Source organism: Pelophylax lessonae, assembly GCF_965119305.1.
Source record: "Pelophylax lessonae genome assembly, chromosome: 2".
Lineage (NCBI taxonomy): Eukaryota > Metazoa > Chordata > Amphibia > Anura > Ranidae > Pelophylax > Pelophylax lessonae.
This window is the reverse complement of record NC_138769.1, coordinates 569,550,713-569,575,329: the sequence shown is the minus strand read 5'-3', so window position 1 is coordinate 569,575,329 and position 24,617 is coordinate 569,550,713. Positions and strand designations below refer to the sequence as shown.

The 24,617-nt window shown below is 43.2% G+C and overlaps 1 protein-coding gene across 2 annotated transcripts in view; it reads right to left on the bottom strand.

Moving 5' to 3' along the window:
- Positions 1 to 4,367, bottom strand: part of NAB2 (NGFI-A binding protein 2) — a 95,871-nt gene extending 91,504 nt beyond the window's left edge. Inside the window, exon 1 of one of the 2 annotated variants that reach the window (XM_082245673.1) lies at positions 3,957 to 4,367. Coding sequence is in view for 1 of the 2 variants with exons in the window: in XM_082245672.1 (XP_082101798.1) it covers positions 3,961 to 4,013 (53 nt within the window). In the remaining variant the exon portion in view is untranslated. The remainder of the gene's footprint in view (positions 1 to 3,956) is intronic. The other variant, XM_082245672.1, reaches the window with a different exon arrangement.
- Positions 4,368 to 24,617: the final 20,250 nt, after the last annotated feature.

Sequence of the window (24,617 nt, the reverse complement as noted above, 5' to 3'; positions counted from 1 at the left end):
AGTGGTGGATTTACCACCGGATTACTTTTATAAGCAGCGGGAGAGGTGCCCTCCCGCCACTTCCTGGTAATTCCCGGGCTAACATCACCAATCCATGAGCCCGGGAACCATCCAGTGTTGGTGTTCTATTAGAATACCGCTGGTTTGGTGGTGAATTGGCGCAAGAAGAGGTCTCAAAAAAAAAAAAAAAAAAAGTCTCGTCCTGGGGACCCGGGGGAGGGGGAGAAGGGAGAAAGGAAACACCAGGGGTGGGGGGACCCCCAAACAGTTCAGGGGGTAGCTGTCCACTGTAGCGGCTGCCGGCGGAAGAGACAGAAGAGATCTCTGGGGGGAGACAAGAGGGAAGACAGCGCAGCGCCTTCTAAGTGCAGCAAGACATTTATTGAAGTATGTGCAGCAGTATTACACTCACATTTAGTCGGTGAATAAGATGCAGTTAGTCAAGTAATGTTGATCATCAGGAGCATCACTGGAGCGGGTCCTGGTGGTGGAGGCAGTGGATCCCGGTGAGAGCGGCAGGGGGTTCCTCCGTGTGTACAGGGATGGCCTCGGTGGTGTCCGTGGGCTCCTCGTCAACTGGTGGAACGCTGGCACTTGTGGGTCCTGGGATCCTGAAGTCACTCCTGGCAGTGATGCGGGATGCTACGGCGACGCGTTATCGGAGCATGCGCTCCTTCCTCAGGCCTGATTCTAGTACTAGACCTCCTCTATAACTCTAAACTGGTAACCTGTAGAATTTTTTAAAGCGTTGCCTATGGAGATTTGTATGTACCATAGTTTGGTGCCATTCCACGAGTGCTTGCAATTTTAAAGCATGACTTGTTAGGTATCTATTTACTCAGCGTAACATCATCTTTCACATTATAAAATTGGGTAACTTTAGTGTTTGGTTTTTTTTTAAAATTCATTTAAGTGTATTTTTTTTTTTAAATAAACGCTGCGCAAAAACTGTGGGACATAAAAAGTTTCAAGGACAGCCATTTTATTCTCTAGGATCTCTACTAAAAACAATATATAATAGTTGGGGGTCATAAGTAATTGTCTAGCAAAAAATACTGATTTTATCTTATAAGCAGCAAATGTCAGAAAAAGGCCCGGTCAGCAAGTGGGTAGTTAGTTACTCCTCTTACTCACGAATAGACCTATTTATAACAGATAAATGGACTATCCAGAATGTCCACTCCTCCATCTTAGGGCACATAATGTGGTCTGACCACGCACCTATCATTTTTTAAATTGGCCTTCCCAAGATGCGACCTCTGAACCTGTGGAGACTTAACTCTTCTCTCCTGGCTGACCCCGCCAACTTTCGTCAGCCAAGCCAGGCCCACCAACAGTTTTGAGCTTAATGATACACCAGACACCGACTATTTTATACTATGCTCCACGTACAAGGCCTACATGCATGGCATGCTTATTAAAATACATGCTTATGCTCCATCCAACCTGTAAAACCTAGCTCACAAATACATTCTTATTCATCTTTGTACAATCTAGCAACTGACCCTGCCATGCCACAACCCACTACTGCAGCAATATAATTTTTTTTTTATTGAAGTAAGCTCTCTTCTCTCTCTCCTATGCAAAAAGAAAAACTATTACTACCCTTTACGCCTTCAGAGATTTCAGGCGCAATTAGGTTCCTATCCAAAGGTCACCAGGCGCAGACAGCTACACCAATGAATGTTTCAAACAATTATCAGACCTATTATCACCACGCTTAGCCACTCTCTTGAATTTTGCCTCGTCCTCTGGCTCCTTTCCCTGTTCATTGCAGTCCATCGTTATCACTACTCCTAAAACAGGTAAAGTCTTCAGGCAGCTATAGACCTATATCTTTACTAATAACTGATTCACTAAGGGTCATTGCATGTAGTCTTATGCCTCTGATGTCCTCATTGGTCCACCCTGACCGAGTTGAGTTTATCCCAGGGCGACAAGCTCCCGATGCAACAAGATGTCTGATCAACCTTGTCCACCATTGCAATACTCATAAAACACCTTCTCTGCTCCTCTCCTTGGATGAAACCTTCCCTCTTCTACCAGGCGAGGAGCTGGAATTCTGATCCTATTATTACGTGACATTGTTAGACCAAATACAGTATATTATTGGTGGCTTCCCACTAGTTGATTATGAAGACTTCCCATTATCACCCATCTGAATTTACATGAACTCTCCTAACCATTAGTGTTGGACTCTCTTTATCATCTCTACCACACCCTACTCACATCGCTCCGTTTAGTGCCTTCAAAGAGTTATCTGCATATTCCTCAACTTGTCAGCCCTGGTACAAACTATCACTGCCCCTTGAATCCCTGTACCAATACATCCCTGATCTCAATCTACACAATTGGTGGACTCATAAAATCACTCATCTTTATGACCTTTGCCTTGGCCAAAGATTTTAACCCCTAGACTCCCTGTACATGAAACATAAATTACAGCCCACAGAAGCGTTCACACTAGAATCTACCACTTCCCTCATTCCAGCTCTGTATCACCTACGACCTCCTTACCTTCTTGTGCTTTTCAATTTTTCTCTAAGTCCCAATACCCCAAAAAAGGTATCTCTCTCTTCTACTCCATCCTGAATGATGACTGAGCATATTCACAGATTACACCACTGCAGAAATGGGAGCTAGAGCTGGGTAAAACCTTCTTGGCACCAATGTGGCAAAAATAAGCTACTAACAGGGCCTCCCATTGCTCCAAGCACTGGGAACTTTACTTAAAGACAGTACATCATTGGTACCTCACACCTTTCAAACTTGCACATATTTATGCTAACTGCTCTTCCACATGTTGGGGCAACGTGGTGAAAAAAGCACTCTAGCCAACATCTTTTGGTACTTAAAGTGCCTAAGATCCTATTGGCGCCAAGTTTTTGTTCTCATGTCTGACATAGCAGGCCAACAGGTAGATCCTAACCCTGCTCTTGCATGCACATTGGGATAGAGACCTTTCCACCAAGCTCCAGGTCTATAATTAACCACCTTTTTGCTGGCAGCTAAGCTCAATATTACCAGATTGTGGCGTACCACTACCCAACCTATTATTGCTAACATGATCCGAGATCCTAAAAATCCAATGTGACATGGAGAGACTGCTAGCCCAAAAAAAACTCCAAATGCACCATTTCTCAGTTCTGTGCTCCTCATGGCTTTCCCACCGTAAATGTATTGTAAATTGATGCTGATTGCCTGTCCTCTCAGCCACATTGCTCGCATTTAATTCTCAATGCCTTCCTTATCCATGGGCTCCCATTCAAGTCCACCTAATGTTCCCTCCCCCTTCCTATCCCCTACCCCCTCCCCTTATCCCCTCTCTATGCCTCTACTTCCCCTTACCCCCTTGGTTGAAGTTTTATCAAAGTGGTTCTCAATTGTTTCCAACTTAGTAAGGTTTATGTTAGTTTACTGTTTGCCATGATGACACAAAATGTGAAATGTGTCACACTGTTGTCATCGATGAGATCGTATGACCATGCACTCTATGCATGGATTATACCATGTAAAAACTGCTAATAAATATATATTGAACATAGAATAAAACAAAACGTTATCAGTAGACCTACCATCTATGTAGCACAGGCTTTTCTGTGTTATGTTTCCAGCTTGATACAATGATATCAATTCCATTTTTACTGGCCAGAGCTATGAAGACACAAGCCAAGTGGCCCACCTCCTTACACAACTTGATTCCAAGTCAGGAAAACTGCATGACTATGCCAGACAATGAATTTACATCACATCTCGTAGAATGTGTTCAAAGACAGACTGAATAGAAATGTATAAAAAACTTGGCAAGCTGATCTAACAATACAATTACCAATAACAAAGCAAGCTATAAAGTCATGATTAAATATTAAATATACCCAGAGGTACAGAACTGACACAACGTAGACTATACTCAATGAATGAACAACCATATACATCTTTACACTTTGCTAACTTACTTGCCTTGCTTTGGATGCCCTCTTCAAGTCGTCTGATCTGCCAGCCCTTTCCGCCATGTAGGGGAATATTTTGTATAATATAGGCAGTATGCCCCGAAGCCTGCAGTAAAAACTGTCAGAGTTTAAAGCTCTTGATGATGCCGCTGCTATGAAAGTGTTTTCTTTTTTATCTCCTTGTCCTTGTCTACAACTGAGCCTCTTGCATAGTGTATGGCCTCAGCTATTCCTGCCTTGGTCTCTTTGTTGTCTGCTTATAGCTGCATCTATCTATCTGCTTGTCTCAGGTCCCTCTGCCTCTGTGTCTGGCTCACTTGCTGATTTTCTCTGGGTTCCCCCTTGCCTGAGCTCTCGCTGCTGTTTTCCACCCACATACACATTGCAAAAAGACTCTTTCTCTGTATGTCAGAGTCTGTGTAGGTGGACTGGGGGAAGGGCCGAATCAAAAGCATCTATCTTAGAAATGCAGAATGAAAAACTGACCATCCTATATTCATTTATGATGAACAAGACATGATTGGTTTGTCTGTTTCTGCCAGATTACTGCCTAAGTCACAGGAACCAATATTCATCCTATGCACTGTTGTTCTTTGTATAATTCCAGCATTTAACAAAATTGGGCATAAAATAGAGGGGTAGATATAGCATAGTTGTCCCAAATCGGTCACTGAGAATTGAAGACTTGTAGTCCTGTTATTGATCACTAAACCTAAATTGTCTTATTTCTTTGAGCCAAGCTATATAGTGCTTAATACTACAATTTAGCTTACTGTATTCACTACAAGAGAGCTTTGTGCTCAATCTGCTGTCATTGTTTTTTATTATATTGTATAGTAATATACACTCACCGGCCACTTTATTAGGTACACCTGTTCAATTGCTTGGTAACGCAAATTGCTAATCAGCAGTGGCGGCTGGTGCTCCATGGACCGGGGGGGGGGGGGCCAAACGGACCACGCCATACCCCCCCATGGACCACACCAGCCTGCACACGATACCCCCCCCCCCCCCAAGGGCATGTGGAGGGCAGGCAGGCAGCAGCGGCGGCGGCTTCTCCTCCCTCTCCTGCATCTCGTCCCTCCTCCTCTTCCTCCTTGGCCAATGGCATGGCAATGGCGGGTCTCAGGGCACGCTTCTTGATTGGCCAGGAGGAGGATCTGTGTGACAATAGCGAATATTCATTCACTGTTGTCACACAACTGGGAATTGAGAACGACTATGGCGTCCAAAAAGCGTTCTTTTTGCGCAAAAGCGCTTTTAGCTGTCGTTGTTTTCCGGTTCATCTAAAAGTGTTTTTGCGCAAAAAGAACGCTTTTTGGATGCCGTGGTCGTTCAAAATTTTCCAGGCACAAAGCACTGGAAAAGCACAGGCAGGGCACTAGGAAAGTCACCAGGTGAAATCCTGTGGTGAAATGGCATGATACAGTGTAATCTATTAGGATCACAGCTTTGTATCATGTCATTTGTGTATTTACACTTTTGAATTTGCCGCTGGTTCCATCCCCCTGCGTCACAACGCTCGTAGGGAAGGGAACCGGAAGGCAAGTGCTGGCAATCGGCCGTGCACAGAGGGGGGAGAGACTGTGAGAAGAACGGGGAGGACGGCGGGAGAGCGCAGGGAAGGTGAGTAACGTTCTGGGGTAATCCCGAGTGTGGCTCGGGGTTACCACTTTTGGTACTGAAAGTTAACCCCGAGCCACACTCGGGAATACCGCTAAGGAGGTTAGACGCCAAGGCTTACCTGAGTATTGTTGCTGACCATGTCCGTCCCTTTATGATCACAGTGTACCCATCTTCTGATGGCTCCTTCCAGAAAGTATAATCCTTCATGACACAAAGATCAAATCATCTCAAACTGGATTCTTGAACATGACAGTGAGTTCACTGTACTTCAATGGCCTCCACAGAAATTAGATCTCAATCCAATAGAGCACCTTTGAGATGTGGTGGAACGGGAGCTTCACATCAAATCTGCATCAACTGCGTGATGCTATCATGTCAATATGGACCAAAATCCCTGAGCAATGTTTCCAACACCTTGTTGAATATATTCCAGGAAGAATGAAGGCAGTTCTGAAGGCAAAAGGGGGTCCAACCTGGTACTAGCAAGGTGTACCTAATAAAGTGGCCAATGAATGTAGCTTACACTCATCTCACTGTCACATGGTGGGTGTGCATAGCATTTTGCTGGTACCATCCATCAGGATATGGAATGGTACTTGACAATATTAATCCATTTAATACATTCATCACAGATCCAGTAGATATGTCATCTGTTAGGGAACTTAAAACTTTTGGCTTAATAGTTCTGTTACAGTATCTGTAGCATCTATGTGTGCACAGCCGGGAGCATGGCCTGTCCTGTCCAACTGCAATATGTCATGTGGATTACTGCACTGGCCCATGGTTTTTAGCCATAGCTGGTTGTGCATGTAGGTGTAATTATATGCATGATGTTGTGCATAGGTTAGCCTGTGTTGGCACATGTGCATTAGAGTGCATCCCTTATAATAGGTGTGTTCATTGGCACCTTCCTTTCTGATGGCTGGTGCTGTGCCTTCTTATCAGCTACCCTGAGTGTGAGATTGCTGTTGTTCTGATTTCTCATTGCTGACCCAGATCACCAGACTCTCTAGATCTGTACCTGGAAATTAACTATTCCAAATAAAAAAAAAAAAGAGAAAAAAATAACATTGTGGGGGAGGGAGTAAACCAGTGGAAGTTTACTTTTTGAATAAAGTTCTGCTTTAAGTGCAAAGTGACCAGTAAACTTGCATACATATAATACAGCTATTTTCTTGTTTTCTCTCTCTCTCTCTGTTCAAGTGTGGGTTGAAGAAGTATCTGCACCAAAGATGGTGAAAATCCATAAAGGCTGGTTGTGCCCATACAATTTAATACTATCTTGCTGATACAAGCACTTGCATTTTTTTGGAGCAATACCTTTTAACATTCACAAATTTAAAGCAGACTCACAGACATATGCAAACAGTTTAAACTGAATGACGTATTTCTTACTGAATGTTATATTTTGCCTAATGCATTTTTTTGGCTTAATCTGAGTTAGATATCAGCTCAAACACATTCCTGCCTAAATATATGAATTCAAAAATGATTTTTCTGTTTTGGAGAGAGTGGGAAAGGGTTAAAAGACCATGTCTGATTTTTATTTTGTGTAGCGCACCCCTTTAAGGGCCACAGATGAACTGAGATCCCTCACGCTGCACAGCCAGGCACATCAAATTATCGCTGGCACTGCAGAGACAGAGAACAGTCTAACTTTGTTTCTGTGTTGTATTAAGGTTTAATAACTTGGATGGGGATGAGAAGTTATGGTATGCCCACTTGACAAATTTGGGAACAACTTCAGGGATATCTTTCTGAATACAGCCCCCTAGGCACTCCTCCAGCTCTTCACTTGCTTGCAGTTCAGACTGAATCACTGTTTGTGGATCTGACAGGCACAATCAGATTTTAGAAGTGGCCCTTTGCTGGCAGGAACTCAAAGTCCCTTGTTGTGTAGCAGATTACAGTGATCATCTTGTATTACTCCTCCTGTGGCTACTTGTCTCAGCACCACCTCTTCAGGCATTGCCAACCTACCTGGCTGCAGCTGCCCCTTTCACTAACCCTCCAGACTAACTCTCCTCCACAGTCCTCCTGGTCTCACACCAGCCCACTCGGCTGACTCTGCAGGAAATTTCCCAGGGAAGAGAGATGAAGACTTGGCACACTGCTGTCATCAGGGAGAACTGGCTACATATGGCAGTTTCCCCACTTTTTAGGTCCCCAGTAGTGCTGCTGTAATCATACTGTCCTCTCATTGCTCCTATGCCTCCAGATAGGGCTTCCTTTGTGTGTTGTGGCTTAATCCTCCCAGCACCCGAACCCAAGCTCAAGGTCACCCCCCCCTCCAAACTAGAGGGCACTTCACAGGGCTACTGACAGTCTCCACGATATTAAATCTTTATTTTCCTCCTGACTTCCCCTGCTGGCATGGTTTATGCCTATTTATGAGGTAAGCCATGCACCCCAGCCAGCCCTTTGCTAAGAATTGGCTAAGGCCCTCATAAATATTCCAAACAGCCCCTTCACACCTCACCCACCAGCTCTAGACGTTTCTACAACTTTCTAGACCAGGGAGAGGCACCAGAGGAGCTGTCAAGATGAGTCATCCAGCCCTCACTGATCTCTGACCCAGATTCGTAGCTCAGGCTTAGCTCTGAGCTAAACTAAATTTTCCTACACTAACACACCTGCACTACAAAACCTATCTTACATCTAGCACACACTAGAGGGTGCTACATTTGTGTCTGTGTATTACTTTTCCTTTCACTTCTTTTTCCTGAGCAGTGAGAAGAAATCTTTCCAAAGTGAGGAAGTTGTCACCAAAACACCTTTCTTTTCCTCTTTAGGTGACAACTGTAAGATTGTATATTTCTCATGGTTAAAACCCCTGTCAGAGTTTACAGACACAACAGGAAGTAAGAAGAAATATCTCCAAAGTGAAGGAAATCCTATCATAGACAATTGTCAAAGAAACAAGTGACCCAATTGCCAAATTTCAACTTCCTGTTCTGGCAACATTTTGAAATGTTGGATTTTCCCCCACTTTCAGTTCCAGAGATAATGGTCATTAGCAGGGCTTCTGTTAGAAATCACAGGGCCATGTACAGCTTACCTGACAGGCCCCCACCCTGAAAATGTCAAATTATATTTTTGCTAAAAATACATTAATATCATTATTAGTGGACTGGACACAAACACAAGAAGATTCCCACTGAATCCAAAAGTTTAAACTGTATTGAGTAATAAATAAAGCTCTGTGTGTGAATGAGGTCTTGGAGCACTGTGGCCTGTACAGTTTAAATCAATGGTTTGTTTATGTGGCTGGAGCTGTGTATAGGTAGCCTATGTTAGGCTATGGGGAGGCATCAGCTATACAAACAAAGCCGCAGATCCTAATTTAATAGGCATGGTGGTGTAGTTGAATGGCCCTGAACACAGACAGTGTGTATTCAGGGCCACTCACCCACACCTGCACACCTGTCATATTATGACCTGTGACTGTCTTCTTACAGCCACTGCGTCCCCTTAGAGTAAAAGGTGACTCCAGTCGCATGAACAATCTACTCAATTACTCCGCCAGAGTAACTGTGGGAATGAGTCCTTAGGGATTAGTCATACGTGAGGTTGGGGAGGTAGTATAACCCCATGGTTGAGCTGTGCTTTTACTGCCCACCAACCATTACCCCTTTTAGCTACAGAGCCAGTGGCTAAGGGTGTACACAAGTCAATGCCCTGATGCTGTGCTTCGCCATTCCAGAAATTATACCCCCATCGAACAGGACTCATTCAAATAAATAGAGCTGCTCTGAAAGCACCCTGCAACCATGTGCAAAGCACATGGTTTTGGTGCACTAGTGCGCGGTTAAAGCAGGTGGTGAGCAGGCAATATAGTACCTCCTCACTGCCAGTAAAATGCTCTCTGATGAGTGATCCAAAAACACATGTGAACAAGCCCATATCTTTGTTATTTATTTTAATTTAATTTTTTACTTTCCCTGTTGGGGGGGGGGGCTTTGGTGAAATTTCAGGGGTCTAAATAGACCCCTGATGTCTCACTTTTGAAACTTTTGGTACTGAGTGATCATTGTGTTTATTCAGTATTGTGTTTATTCACGATTATCAGCCCCAGCTCTTCATCCTGAAATGACCCCCCTGTGTGCCCTCAGCAGCTTCAGGCGGGAGGAAGAAGAGGGAAGCCAGAAGCCATACAGGGGAAAAGGCACACAGGAGGGGCCTCGTGGGCCAGAGGTGTGGTGGTGATAACAGCAGATACTAGAACATATCGCGCTGCAGTGCAGCTGTAGGGAGGGAGCGGAGTTACAGGGGGTGCCACATAGGGATCGATGTCAGCATTAAGGCAATACAGCCAGTCCCCCTGCTCGGCCCCCCTTTTGAACTGATTGGGCCCAGGCCTGGTGCAGGAGGGCCAGCTGTACAGCCTTATCAGCGGCCCTGGTCAGCAGGGCTACCTGAAAGGGTGAATTTTCCTTACAGGGACCTAGAGTGTAAATGAAACCTGGCAGGTGTTTCAGGTCCCCATTTACTGTCCATATTGTTTTGGCTTTACACACATTTTAAATTCTTTACTTCAAGCATGATTCATAAGACAAGTAATCTACTTTGAGCTTTTTCCTGTCTGTATTGTGCAGCAATGGATTTTACACAGAGAAAACAGGCATACGCAAGTTATACACATCACTAGCTGCTGCTCCTTCCTCATTCCCCACTTATTAATAAGTGGGCTTCTTATACTGCATTTACAGGAGAAATCATACAGTAATTGCTCATTGTCAATGCTAGCTTCATCTTGCAGAAATTTCAAAGGGACGTTGGGAAGGGAGAGTGGTGACATATGGGCTTTGTAATCTATCTTGAATCTTGAATTTGTAGGGCACCAGTGCTCAGCTTAATTTGATTTGTATGTTTAAAAAGACCTATATATATACAGAATGTGCTTAAGTTATAGTGGCTTTGTATTTAGTTCCTTAGGTAATTAACTATGGTGAAGACTAAACGTGAAAATTAAATGTGATATATGTTTATTCCCAGCCAGCAAGTAGAACTCTTGGTTTCTTCTATTGAAAAAGTTGCCTTGTTTTTAAGGAGCTCAAAAGCTCAAGCTAAAGCCTGGTACACACTATTTGTTTTTTTGTGCAACTATGCGATGTTAGTACAGAGATCCCCCCTACTGAGCTATTGTGTTCTGACCCCCCCTCCCCACCCAGAACACACCGATCAGCGGACCTTTTTTGGTCATGTCCCTTTGACTGAACAGCCAGCTTCTGTTGGAGTGTCTGCCATACACAGGGGCTGAATTTCAGTTGGTTTCTATTGAACCAGCCAATGTTGTCCAATATTCGGCTCTTGTGTTTGGCCCCAAAAATGTACACAGGTGAATAAAAGTTATTTAACCACTTAAGCCCTGGAAGATTTTACCCCCTTCCTGACCAGGGGTTTTTTTGCGATTTTTTTTACTGCGTGACTTTAACGGACAATTGCGCGGTCGTGCGACATTGTACCTAAACGAATTTCACGTCCTTTTTTTCCCACAAACAGAGCTTTTTTGTGGTATTTGATCACCTGTGCGATTTTTTGATCATGCGCTATAAACAAAAAAAGAGCGTAAATTTAGCAAAAAATAACAATATTTTTCACTTTTTTTTATATGAAATTCCCCCCCAAAAAAATGTAAAAATCAAAATGTTTTAACATTTTCAGCCAATTTGTTTTATGCTACATATGTTTGGTAAGAAAAATTGCAAAAAGCGTATTTTGATTGGTTTGCGCAAAAGTTATTGCGTTTACTAACAAAGGGAAAGATTTTTGTCATTTTTGGTGTTTTTTTTTTTAACGAGTAATGGCGGCGATCTGCGTTTTTTTTTGCGGTACTGCGACATTGCGGTGGACAGATTGGACCCTTGACTGACATTTTTGACACTTTTGGGGGTACCAGTGACATTACTGCAGTAATCAGTGCTATACATATGTACGCAATGTACGCAGTTTGCATTCAAGGTTGTACTTCCATATGCTTGCATATGTTTACAGAAGTAGCATCATATAACTGCATATAGCCATTGATTTCTGTAGTCGGCTGTACTCACTACCTGTGGCTTCTTGGCAAGGAAATATGTCTAAATTTCACAATGTATGGCCCCAGGCACCCGTGTGTACAAGGCCTTCATGCAGACAATATTTGAATATACAGTATCTCACAAAAGTAAGTACACCCCTCCCATTTTTGTAAATATTTTATTATATCTTTTCATGTGACAACACTGATTACACTTTGCTACAATATAAAGTAGTGAGTGTACAGCTTGTATAACAGTGTAAATTTGCTGTCCCTCAAAATAACTCAACACACAGCCAATAATGTCTAAACCACTGGCAGCAAAGGTGAGTACACCCTAAGTGAAAATGTTCAAATTGGGCCCAAATTGTTAATATTTTGTGTGGCCACCATTATTTTTCTGCACCGCCTTAACCCTCTAGGGCATGGAGTTCACCAGAGCTTCACAGGTTGCCACTGGAGTCCTCTTCCACTCCTCCATGATGACATCACAGAACTGGTGGATGTTAGAGACCTTGCGCGCCTCCACCTTCATTTGAGAATGTCCCACAGATGCTCGATTGAGTTTAGTTCTGGAGACATGCTTGGTTAGTCCATCACCTTTACCCTCAACTTCTTTAGTGAGGCAGTGGTCATCTTGGAGGGGTGTTTGGGGTCATTATCATGTTGGAATACTGCCCTGCGGCCCAGTCTCTAAAGGGAGGGGGATCATGCTCTGCTTCAGTATGTCACAGTACATGTTGACATTCATGGTTCCCTCAATGAACTGTGCCGGCAGCACTCATGCAGCCCCAGACCATAACACTCCCACCAACCACCATACTTGACTGTAGGCAAGACACACATGTCTTTGTATTCCTCACCTGGGTGCCGCCACACACGCTTGACACCATCTGAACCAAATAAGTTTATCTTGGTCTCATCAGACCACAGGACATAGTTCCAGTAATCCATGTCCTTAGTTTGCTTGTCTTCAGCAAACTGTTTGTGGGCTTTCTTGTGCATCATCTTTAGGAGAGGCTTCCTTCTGGGACAACAGCCATGCAGACCAATTCAATGCCGTGTGCGGCGTATGGTCTAAGCACTGACAGGCTGACCCCCACCCCTTCAACCTCTGCAGCAATGCTGGCAGCACTCATACGTCTATTTCCCAAAGATAACCTCTGGTTATGACGCTGAGCATGTGCTCTCAACCTCTTTGGTCGACAATGGCGAGGCCTGTTCTGAGTGGAACCTGTCCTGTTAAACTGCTATATGGTCTTGGCCACCGTGCTGCAGCTCAGTTTCAGGGTCTAGGCAAACTTCTAATAGCCTAGGCCCTCTTTATGTAGAGCGACAATTCTTTTTTTCAGATCCTCAGAGAGTTCTTTGCCATCAGGTGCCATGTTGAACTTCCAGTGACCAGTATGAGAGAGTGAGAGCCATAACACCAAATTTAACACACCTGCTCCCCATTGACAACTGAGACCTTGTAACACTAACGAGTCACATGACATCGAGGGGGAAAAATAGCTAATTGGGCCCAATTTGGACATTTTCACTTAGGGGTGTACTCACTTTTGTTGCCAGCAGTTTAGACATTAATGGCTGTGTGTTGAGTTATTTTGAGAGGACAGCAAATTTACACTGTCATACAGGCTGTACACTCACTACTTTACATTGTAGCAAAGTGTAATTTCTTCAGTGTTGTCACATGAAAAGATATAATAAAATATTTACATAAATGTGAGGGGTGTACTCACTTTTGTGAGATACTTTATATGTATATATATATATATATATATATATATATACAGTATATACTTGATTTTTGGAGACAAGTCTTTAAAAACTTTTAATGCTTTTAAAGATAAATTAAATATTTTTATCAGAATGTTTTCTTTGTATTTTGTTTTAGGACGTAGTGTTCATCTGGGATCTTTATACTCTGAGTATTAGATTTTCTTCTTTGGCGTGCGCACTCTATAATGACTCAATAGACAAAACAGTCATGGCCTTGATTGCTCAGATCCAGCTCAGTCTGACAACCCTGTTCACATTAGCTCTTGTAAAATGTACTTACAATATTTCAATCTTAAAAGATAATTCTCGGGAGGAAGTTGAAGAGACTTGTTATTTGGATATTATTAATACTGCAGATGTCCTCATTCATTTTTAAATATATTCACTATTTGCAATATACCCCAGGCAAACTGGGCCAAATGGGGCCACTACCAGATGCTACACGCCCTCAATACACAAGGAATCCAGTTATAGCCAGGGCCAAAAGTTTTGAGAGTGACCCACAAATATTAAAGCGGTGTTCCAGCTGTAGGAAAAATAAATAAAAGTCAGCAGCTACAGATACTGTAGCTGCTAATCTTTAATATATAGTAATGGAGGAAAGCTGCGCACAGAGGACAATGAGCTAAAAAGGCTGCTAGTACAAAGTATATCAAACCAAAAAGACAATGTGAAGATGGTACAGCGCCACTAGATAAATTAACTAACTAAAGGAAAGGAGGTGAACCAATGTCCATAAGTCCATATAGAGGAAAAGGAATCAAATGCTGAAAATGTAGCCACAGATCCAACAAAATTCTTGCAAAGGAAGTTTCTTGGCTGAGATCACACAAAAAAGAGGATGTACCCTTACCAGATAGTTGGACCCCCTATTACGGAAGGTCAAACAGGCGTGCAAAATCAGTCACCAGAATTCCTCTCCGAACAACCACAGAACCTCCGGATAAGGACCATGGAACCGGTAGACCTCAATGGACTCCAGGTGTACAAAGGGGATGACCTCCAATAATACAAATGGGGGCGCACATGGTGAAGTATGTACGGATTTTATTAATAAAAAAAGGTTAAAAAACTCACATGTGACTGCTTGATACAGGCATGTTATTCAATTGATTGGCCGCGGCTGGAACAGCGTGACTGCATGGGGGCTAGCGTACCTGACGCGTTTCGTCCTGCAAAGGCGTTTTCAAAGGCAAAAGCCCCCCACATGCAGCACGCTTTTATAGGGTGCCCCTGATCGTTTGGAATGCGGCCATGTTGTCACTTCCGGTGCGCGATAACGCACTTCCGCTTCCTGTGCGCGATGACGCACTTCCGCTTCCGGTGCGTGATGACGCACTTCCGGTCGCGGCGTGCGTGATGACGCACTTCCGGTTTATCAATCGGCATCGCTGTGAGGCGGTGCTGAACTACCAGAAGCCTGACGTAGGAAGCTCAAAAAGGAGGCAGAGAAGACAGTCAGCAATGGAGGATGGAAGTCACCCGACCGCCCAAGGCCAGCCGGAAAAGACCCATCAAATCGCAAACCGTCCCCCCAAAACCATAAGATATCAGCAAATTGAAAAATATGGTCCAGCCACATTACAAACGATCTAATATGCAATGTATAATTACATAGTGGAAACAAATAAATTTGCAACCAGGTTGAATACAAAAAACACACATACAAACAAGTGCATTATATATAAAACCTAATTAAATGAGTTACAAACTAATACCGATAATAAAATCAATGATAAAATTTAAACCCATTTGCATGCAATGACTTAAAGTTGAATACATTGAAGGTCACATAGTATATATGAGATACTATAGTACTCAATCTTGCCCGGTGGTATCTACATATCCACTGGGACAGCAAAACCTCCATAACTGTTCAAAGTAAGAGAAGGAAAAATGGGATAAGCAAATTTGCAGTGGAAGGATGGTGCTTCCTTAGCAATCTTAGCCTTAGGGGTACAGAAAAAAGTTCCCAAGCAGTGCACTCAAGTTGTTGTACTTAGATGCGGGTGCATTGCCGGGGGTACTGGGACACTAAAGAAAAAAAGACAATAGACAGCAAGTGAAAGAGGGTCTAGGGAGTCAATCTGCCAATCAACTATTGTTGATAAAGCAGTTGACATCCCAATCCACGTTGAGACCAAAGGGGGTGTAACACTTCAGGTCAAAAATCCACCTGGTCTCAAGTCTTGAGATCTCCCTCCTCACATTGCTCCCCCTCCAGTGTGGGGTAAATTTGTCAATGCCTATAATCCTGGTCCCAGCAGCTTTTTTATGGTGACATTCCAGGTAATGTCTCGAAACAGAATGTTTCGGAAAACCTCGACGGATATTACCAAGATGTTCATTCACTCTGGTTTTCATGGCTCGGGTGGTCCTACCCACGTACTGGTACCTGCACGGGCATTCCAGCATATAGACTACGTTCTCTGTTGTACATGTGATGAACGTGTCAATAGGGTAGCTTTTCTGTGTTGCTTTGGAACGAAATGATAGAACCTTTCGTTCCTTTATGGCATTAGCTTTGCAAACCACACATCGCCTGCAGGGGAAGAACCCTTTTATTTCAGGAAAGAGGTGAGTGGTCCTAGCAGGAGGGTCCACAATGTTTGGTGCTGTCTATTGTCTTTTTTTCTTTAGTGTCCCAGTACCCCCGGCAATGCACCCGCATCTAAGTACAACAACTTGAGTGCACTGCTTGGGAACTTTTTTCTGTACCCCTAAGGCTAAGATTGCTAAGGAAGCACCATCCTTCCACTGCAAATTTGCTTATCCCATTTTTCCTTCTCTTACTTTGAACAGTTATGGAGGTTTTGCTGTCCCAGTGGATATGTAGATACCACCGGGCAAGATTGAGTACTATAGTATCTCATATATACTATGTGACCTTCAATGTATTCAACTTTAAGTCATTGCATGCAAATGGGTTTAAATTTTATCATTGATTTTATTATCGGTATTAGTTTGTAACTCATTTAATTAGGTTTTATACATAATGCACTTGTTTGTATGTGTGTTTTTTGTATTCAACCTGGTTGCAAATTTATTTGTTTCCACTATGTAATTATACATTGCATATTAGATCGTTTGTAATGTGGCTGGACCATATTTTTCAATTTGCTGATATCTTATGGTTTTGGGGGGACGGTTTGCGATTTGATGGGTCTTTTCCGGCTGGCCTTGGGCGGTCGGGTGACTTCCATCCTCCATTGCTGACTGTCTTCTCTGCCTCCTTTTTGAGCTTCCTACGTCAGGCTTCTGGTAGTTCAGCACCGCCTCACAGCGATGCCGATTGATAAACCGGAAGTGCGTCATCACGCACGCCGCGACCGGAAGTGCGTCATCACGCACCGGAAGCGGAAGTGCGTCATCGCGCACCGGAAGCGGAAGTGCGTTATCGCGCACCGGAAGTGACAACATGGCCGCATTCCAAACGATCAGGGGCACCCTATAAAAGCGTGCTGCATGTGGGGGGCTTTTGCCTTTGAAAACGCCTTTGCAGGACGAAACGCGTCAGGTACGCTAGCCCCCATGCAGTCACGCTGTTCCAGCCGCGGCCAATCAATTGAATAACATGCCTGTATCAAGCAGTCACATGTGAGTTTTTTAACCTTTTTTTATTAATAAAATCCGTACATACTTCACCATGTGCGCCCCCATTTGTATTATTGGAGGTCATCCCCTTTGTACACCTGGAGTCCATTGAGGTCTACCAGTTCCATGGTCCTTATCCGGAGGTTCTGTGGTTGTTCGGAGAGGAATTCTGGTGACTGATTTCGCACGCCTGTTTGACCTTCCGTAATAGGGGGTCCAACTATCTGGTAAGGGTACATCCTCTTTTTTGTGTGATCTCAGCCAAGAAACTTCCTTTGCAAGAATTTTGTTGGATCTGTGGCTACATTTTCAGCATTTGATTCCTTTTCCTCTATATGGACTTATGGACATTGGTTCACCTCCTTTCCTTTAGTTAGTTAATTTATCTAGTGGCGCTGTACCATCTTCACATAATCTTTAATATATAGACACTTACCTGTCCAGGGAGCCCGCAATGTCAGCATCCCAGCCGATTTTCGGATCGGCTGCAGGATCCTGCCGCCACCATTCACTCTAAGGGAAACCGGCAATGAAGCCTTTCGGCTTCCCAGCCAGTTCCCTACTGCGCATGGCCAAAGTGCGCTGCGCATTCTCAATGGCTCTGCGGTGGGAGGAGAAATGGGACGGAACTTCCGAGGGACAGCGCCGCGGTGATGTCTCCTGGAAGTAGGGAAGAGTACCTGTCAAAAACAATGTGGCAGGGGGGAGGAAGCAGTTGAGAGAAAGTTCCACTTTTGGAAGGAACTCCGCTTTCAATTTCACAATGTCTGCTGCCTCAATTTTTATGATGGCAATTTGTATATAATCCAAAATGTTATGAAGGGTGATCAGATGAATTGCAATTAATTGCAAAGTCCCTCTTTGCCATCAAAATGAACTTAAGGACCAGCTGACATCATGTCAGTGATTCTCTCATTAACACAGGTGTCATTGTTGATGAGGACAAGGCTGGAAATCACTCTGTAATGCTGTTTGAGTTAAAATAACAGACTGGAAGCTTTAAAAGGAGTGTGGTGTTTAAAATCATTGTTCTTCCAATTAACCATGGTTACCTGCAAGGAAACACGTGCAGTCATCATTACTTTGCACAAAAAGGGATTCACAGGCAAGGATATTGCTGCTACTAAGATTTCACCTAAATCAATCATTTATCAGATCATCAAGAACTTTAAGGAGAGACGTTCTATTGTTGTGAAGAAGGCTTCAGAGCACCCAAGAAAGTGCAGCAAGAGCCAAGACCATCTCCTACTGTTGATTCAGCTGTGGGATTGGAGCACCACCAGTGAAGAGCTTGCTCAGGAATGGCAGCAGGCAGGTGTGAGTGCATCTGCACACACAGTCAGGAGAAGACTTTTGGAGGATGGCCTGGTTTCAAGAAGAACAACAAAGAAGCCACTTCTCTCCAGGAAAACTTTAGGGACAGACTAATATTCTGCAAAAGGTACAGGTATTGAACTGCTGAGGACTAGGGGGAAAAGCCATTTTCTCTGAATTATCCCCTTTCGGATTGTTTGGGGCATCCGGAAAAAAACCTTGTATCGAGAAGAAAAGGTGAGCCCTACCATCGTCCTGTGTCATGCCAACAGAAAAGCATCCTGGACCTTTCATGTGTGGGGTTGCTTCTCAGCCAACGGAGTGGACTGACTCAAAATTTTGCCTAAGAACACAGCCATAAAAAATAATGGTACAAAAAACATCCTCAGAGAGCAACTTCTCCCAACCATCCAAGAACAGTTTGGTGACAAACAATGCATTTTCCAGCATGGTGGAGCACTTTGCCATAAGGCAAAAGTAATAACTAAGTGCTTTAGGGAACAAAACATAAAAATTTTGGATTATTGGCCATAAAACTCCCCAGACATTACTCCCATTGAGATCTTGTGGTAAATCCTCAAGAGGCGGGTGAACAAAAACAACCCCACAAATTCTGACAAACTCAAAGCATTGATTATGCAAGAATGGGCTGCCATTAGACAGGATGTGTAACCCTAAGTGTTTATTAGAAATAAACACTTTGAGTTTATTAGAAAACTGCTGGGCTCAGGGTCAGATCGGGTATAGCTTGTAATCACACGCCCCACCACATGAGTTGAGGCCAAGCCCAGCAGTTTACTAATCAACTGGCTCTGGTACTGTGTCTGTGCAGTTTAGAGTTGTTGTCCAAGATTTTCTTCGAAAGCATTTTCCCACCAGCTGGCTGCTAGCAAGTTTCAGCCCGCCACAGCCCGCAGCCAGTAACAGGAAGGTATAAATAAGGGGGCACTCTGTCTAGATCACCAAGGCGGCACTTTGACTGGAAGCACTAAGGAGACATTCTGGAGGTACTAAGTGGGCACTCTTGAGGGTCTATTGGGACACTCTGTCTGCAGGCACTAGGGGGCACTTTGTCTGAAGGCACTAAGGGGGCAGTCTATCTGGAGGTACTAAGGGGACACTGGAGGATGTAAGGGGGCTCTCATGTAAGGCGTGACTCTGGAAGATGTAGGGGGGCAGTCTGCGGGCACTGTTGTAAGGTGGGACTCTGGAGGATGTAAGGAGGTACTCTGTGGGCTCTGATATAAGGGGATTAATTTGTGTCTGTGAGACTGTCAGTTTTGTTCCAGTAACTAGTATTTTGTGAGTACAAAGACTGTGGTATATGTGTGCAATGTATACAGCAGGTGCAGATTCTGTTCAATCCCCCTTTAAGACCCTCCAAGTGCCCATGCCCATGGATAGCCGCAGAACTTATTTTTATGTTCTTTCCCAGGGTTCCCCCATGTCTTTCATAATCTTAGTCTTGCTCACATTTTGTAAAGCTATTTTTACTTTTCTAATTGTAAAGCCAGGCAGATTATTTGTTATGATGAGTATTGTTAAAGTGTTACTAAACCCACAACAGAAAAATCAGTCTGTATATGCAGTAAAGCATGCTTGTTATACTCATGTGGAACCTAATGGGTAATCCTCTGCATTGTGTGAACAAACAGGCTGTTTGATACTGTATGCACAGATCCTCCCCTTCTTGTATTGTCTCCATAACATGTCTGGATAAGACAGAGCTACTGGAGTCAGGTTGCACATGCTCAGTTTGGTGTATATTGCTAAAGAGTTTTTTTTTTCCTTGGTAGGGGGCATGTGAGCAGCACAGGGCCCATCAGCACTGTCCAGACAGAGGATCATTGGTCATGAAGACTCATAGGACAATCAGAGGAGAATGAATACTCCTCCTCCTGCAAGCTTTAACCAGACACTGATAGAAGTCACAAGACTACTATATACTGCTGATAAGAAAAGATATTTAGCAGTTTATATTTACTAAAATAATTGCATTTCCATGTTCTGTGTACTGTGGGAGACCAGATATAGTGAATGCAGGGTCCTGGGTTTAGTAACACTTTAATGTTTCCATATTGACTGTACTATTTAAAGGCTAAGTTTGCCTTTAGGAACACGTTATATGTTACACCCGTATTTAAGATATAACATGTTGCTAAGCACCCCAACCCTCACCCCCTGATCAGCACATTCTTAGTCCTTTGATACTTCCTCCACTTTCTACCTGAAAAAGCTGGAAGAAGTGTCTGCAGGACCCCGACACTGCACCCATGATCCACTGATTACAGGTGCAATGCTTTGAGGTTCCTGTGAGAAAAAAATAAAAAATGCATGTTTCCTGCAAAAATATGTGCATTTATTATTTTTCCTTAATGGGGAATTTAGCCTTAAAATAGTTTATAAGAGCAGTTTCTGTCATATTTCAGGTTGTCAGTAAAAAATGTGCTCTGTCGGTAAACTTCTCATGTTTTGTCCGTAAAAAATAGTCAGGGTTTCACAACACTGCAACATTCTTACTTCTGCAGTGAAGTCAGTGCAGCATTGTCCCCTTTGCTGCAGCTATACTGTACATAGTTATGTAATAGTTTATATCTGTTTTTATACCTCTTTGTACCTGTTATTTTAACATGTCTGTATCACAATGAATGGGAAAATGTGGGACTTCTGGTAGTGTGTGTAACACATGCAAACGATTGTATTTGCTTTTATTCTAAGACTAGTTTTACAATGGTGCTTGGAAAACACTGCATGTGATTCGCACTGGAATCGCACCACATTCCTGTGTACGTCACATGCGGTGTCTGTGTGGTGCCATTTGAGTCATACACTTTGTATGGCTCAAATTGCATCCCATCGCATCCGCACCAAAATGGTGCAGGACCCTTTTTTTCCCCCTCATCTGAATCGAATCGCATGGGATTCTGGCAATCGCACTGCATTTTGCGATCTGTTTCGTGGTGTCGTTAATTTCTCATTTCACCAGCAGCAGATCACATGGATGCCATGTGAGTGCTTTGGAGGGCAATATGATGCAGAAAAAAGCAGCGAATAGTGTGCGTTTCTCGCATCGCATTAGTGTGAAATGGGTATATAAGGGTATATAAGGGTTAGTCACTAGTAACAATGATTGCATGATGTATAAAATAATTTGTAATAATCTGTTAACATTTATGAATGAAATCTCTTGTGAAAAAAAACTACAGTATGTAGCCATCTTTAAGGGGAGTTATGACAAATGTTTGTCCCTCCCCAGTCTGCTCACCAATTTGTTGAATCTGTAGGTAAATAAGAGAACCAGAACCTTTGTATAGAGTTAGGAGGTTGTCCCCATCCATTTTATGTTAAGAAGGGCATCTCGTAACCCCTTTACCCCATCCAAGTTTTAATCCCTAATAAAAACAACAAAAACAAGTCCACAGATTGACTTATTGCGCCCAGATGCAAGTGAAAAATGCTTGTTGCCTGGATGTGCAGGAACAAGGGAGACAGTTACCAGCAGCCCTTGCGGGGGTAGTGCTACATCGTTAATACTAAAGATGTTGCAGCAATGTCCAGTTGCAGAGAACCCTGAGGATGATCCCCATGCAGCATTTTTCTTGGTGTTGGAGTCGGCGATGAGGAGACCCTCCAGCCATTGTCCAACCAACCTGGAATACAGCTTTTCCCTAGCAGGACCCATGGTGTAGTACTGGAACTCAGAGTCAGCTCACATCTACTCTGTGCTTAGTTCCTTTGTCTAATCTGTTATGCAACCAGACCTCTAACTACTAGAAATGGCTGGAAAAGACTAGAAAAACATCTTTACTGCAATTAGCTGATATAAAATTGTGTTGGCTTCAACTTCTGTATCTTATTGATGAGTTAGGCTGACCGTGTATGGTGCCAAGTCAGCAGGCGACCATATTGTCCAGACAGACTGGGGTTGATTTTACTAATGGCAAATAGACTGTGCACCTTGCAAGTGCAGTTGCACTCATTTTCCCCAAAGCTTAGTAAATGTGGTAAAGCTCTGCTGATTTCCATCAACTAACCATGTGCAAGCAAAACATGCTGTTTTTATTTTCCTTGCACCTTATTGGGTATTCATTACAAAGTGAAGCTTCACCACATTTATATTTACTAAGGAAAAATAAGTGTAACTGCACTTTGCAGAGTGCACAGTCGATTTGCCTTTAGTAAATCAACCCCACTGGATCTACGGAGGTATGTCAATGCATAAAGCAGCATGTGAAACAGAACACTATCATAACGTTCAATGTCTCCGGAATAATTTTTTGTGTATTTAGCAGGCACCATAATTTGCTTGCTTTTCTTCACCAACATGCACTAAGAATGACATATCTAAGCAGTTAAATATCGTTATGCAAGTGTTAGAGTAAATTTTGCTGGTAATAACTACAGAAAACGCAGTTGGAGCTCTTAGCTGAGCTAAAATTCTAGTGCTTCGGAAATTCAAATCCTAACAAGTCTTGTGAACATAGATTTAAATAATGTTCTAAATATTATAGGTTAGGACATTTTGAAAGTAGTACATAAAAATGATAAAAGTGCACATAATAAAATAAACCATTGATTACTGACATACTCAGACAGCCTAATTAAACAATGTCATGGGAAATAATGAGTCAGTTCTGCACCCTGCCCCTAGCATGGGAGGAGTGGGAAGGAATGCTCATAAAATGTCAAACCCAGAGACATGGTGTGGGCTAAGATACTTGGCTGTGGGAGGTGTAATAACCCCCGGCTTGTTTGTGGATAGAGGAGCTCTGTAGTGTGTTGGACACAACATTCATCTCAGAAGTAACAATGTGCACTTCTTAACTCTTGGAATGCCTTGGGGAATCTACTATTTTTTAGATAATGAATTTCTGTAAATCTGTAAAGGGGCACATAGCACATATCATTTTTTGCATCAGTTAAAACAGAGTAAACTAAAGCTGTACGCTCACCCTCTGATCGCTGCTTGGGGAGCGAGACCTGGATCGCTGTATTGTATGAGAGGGCCGCTATCCGCCTCTTAATAGTGCTGCAGCACAGGGTATTTTAAAGCACAGCTATGATCTTAAAGTGTAAGTTCACCTTTTCAGAAAAAGTTACCTAATTGTACACCCTCCCCAGCTGCAGAAAAAAGAGAAGAGGAGGGATTGAATATCCCCGGATCCCTGCATTGGCTGTGTGGGCACCGACAGCTCATCACCCCCAGAGGTAAGTACAGCAGGAACCAGTTGGATGGGGACGGTGTAGAGTGTAAAGCCCCGTACACACGCACAGATTGTTGGCCAACTGATCGGCCAACTTTTGTCCAGTGTTGTTTGTTGGTTGAAATGTGCTCTAGACTTGCACTGGACTTTTGTTGGCCAACAAAAACCAACTTCAGAAGTGATGTCATGTGCTGGTTTACTTTCCGTGTGTTTTTTCTTCTCTGAGCATGCCCAGTCTTGCTCATCTGATTTTTGTCTGCCGAAATCTGTACTGACTGAGGAACGATCGGCCGTTATTTGTTGGCCAACTAAAATTTTATAGCATGCACACCAGATTTTTTCGGCCGAAAATTCGCAGTTGGTTGTCGGAAGCATCATAGTAACAAGCCTACAATCGGCAGATCGGACGTTGGCCAACAATTTACGGCCAACAATCTGTGCATGTGTACGGGGCTTTAGTTTACTTAAATTTTTTTCTGAAAAGGTGAACTAACCCTTTTTTTGAAGCTTGGAGAAAGGTAAGTATGCATATCTCATATCTAAAGGAACCGCTGTGGAAGCTGACTACACAGTGATTGCCCCGATCTTCTGCTCCCTGTGCCATCTGGTTGCCCCACTGTATAGTAGTAGCGCTAGCTACTACACTGTGTGCACAATTATTAGGCAAGTGAGTAATATGACCAAATCCTCACTTTTTGCATATTGTTCAACTCCAAGCTGTATAAATTTGAATGCTTATTGGATTTAAGCATATCAGGTGATGTGAATTTGTGTAATGAGGGAGGATGTGGCCTAAGGAGGTCAACACCTTGTATCAAGGTGTGCATAAATATTAGGCAGCTTCTTTTCCTCAGGCAAATTGGGCCAAAAAAGAGATTTAACCGACTCTGAAAAAGTCAAAAATTGTAAAAAGTCTTTCAGAGGGATGCAGCACTATTGAAATTGCTAAGATATTGGGGTGTGATCACAGAGTTTACTATTTGCAACATTTTGTTGCAAATAGTAAACAGGGTCGCAAGAAACGCGGTGAGAAAAAAAGAAGCAAAATAACTGCCAAAGATTTGATTAGAATCAAACGCGTAGCTACCTGGAACCCATTATCCTCCAGTGCTGTCGTATTCGAGAATT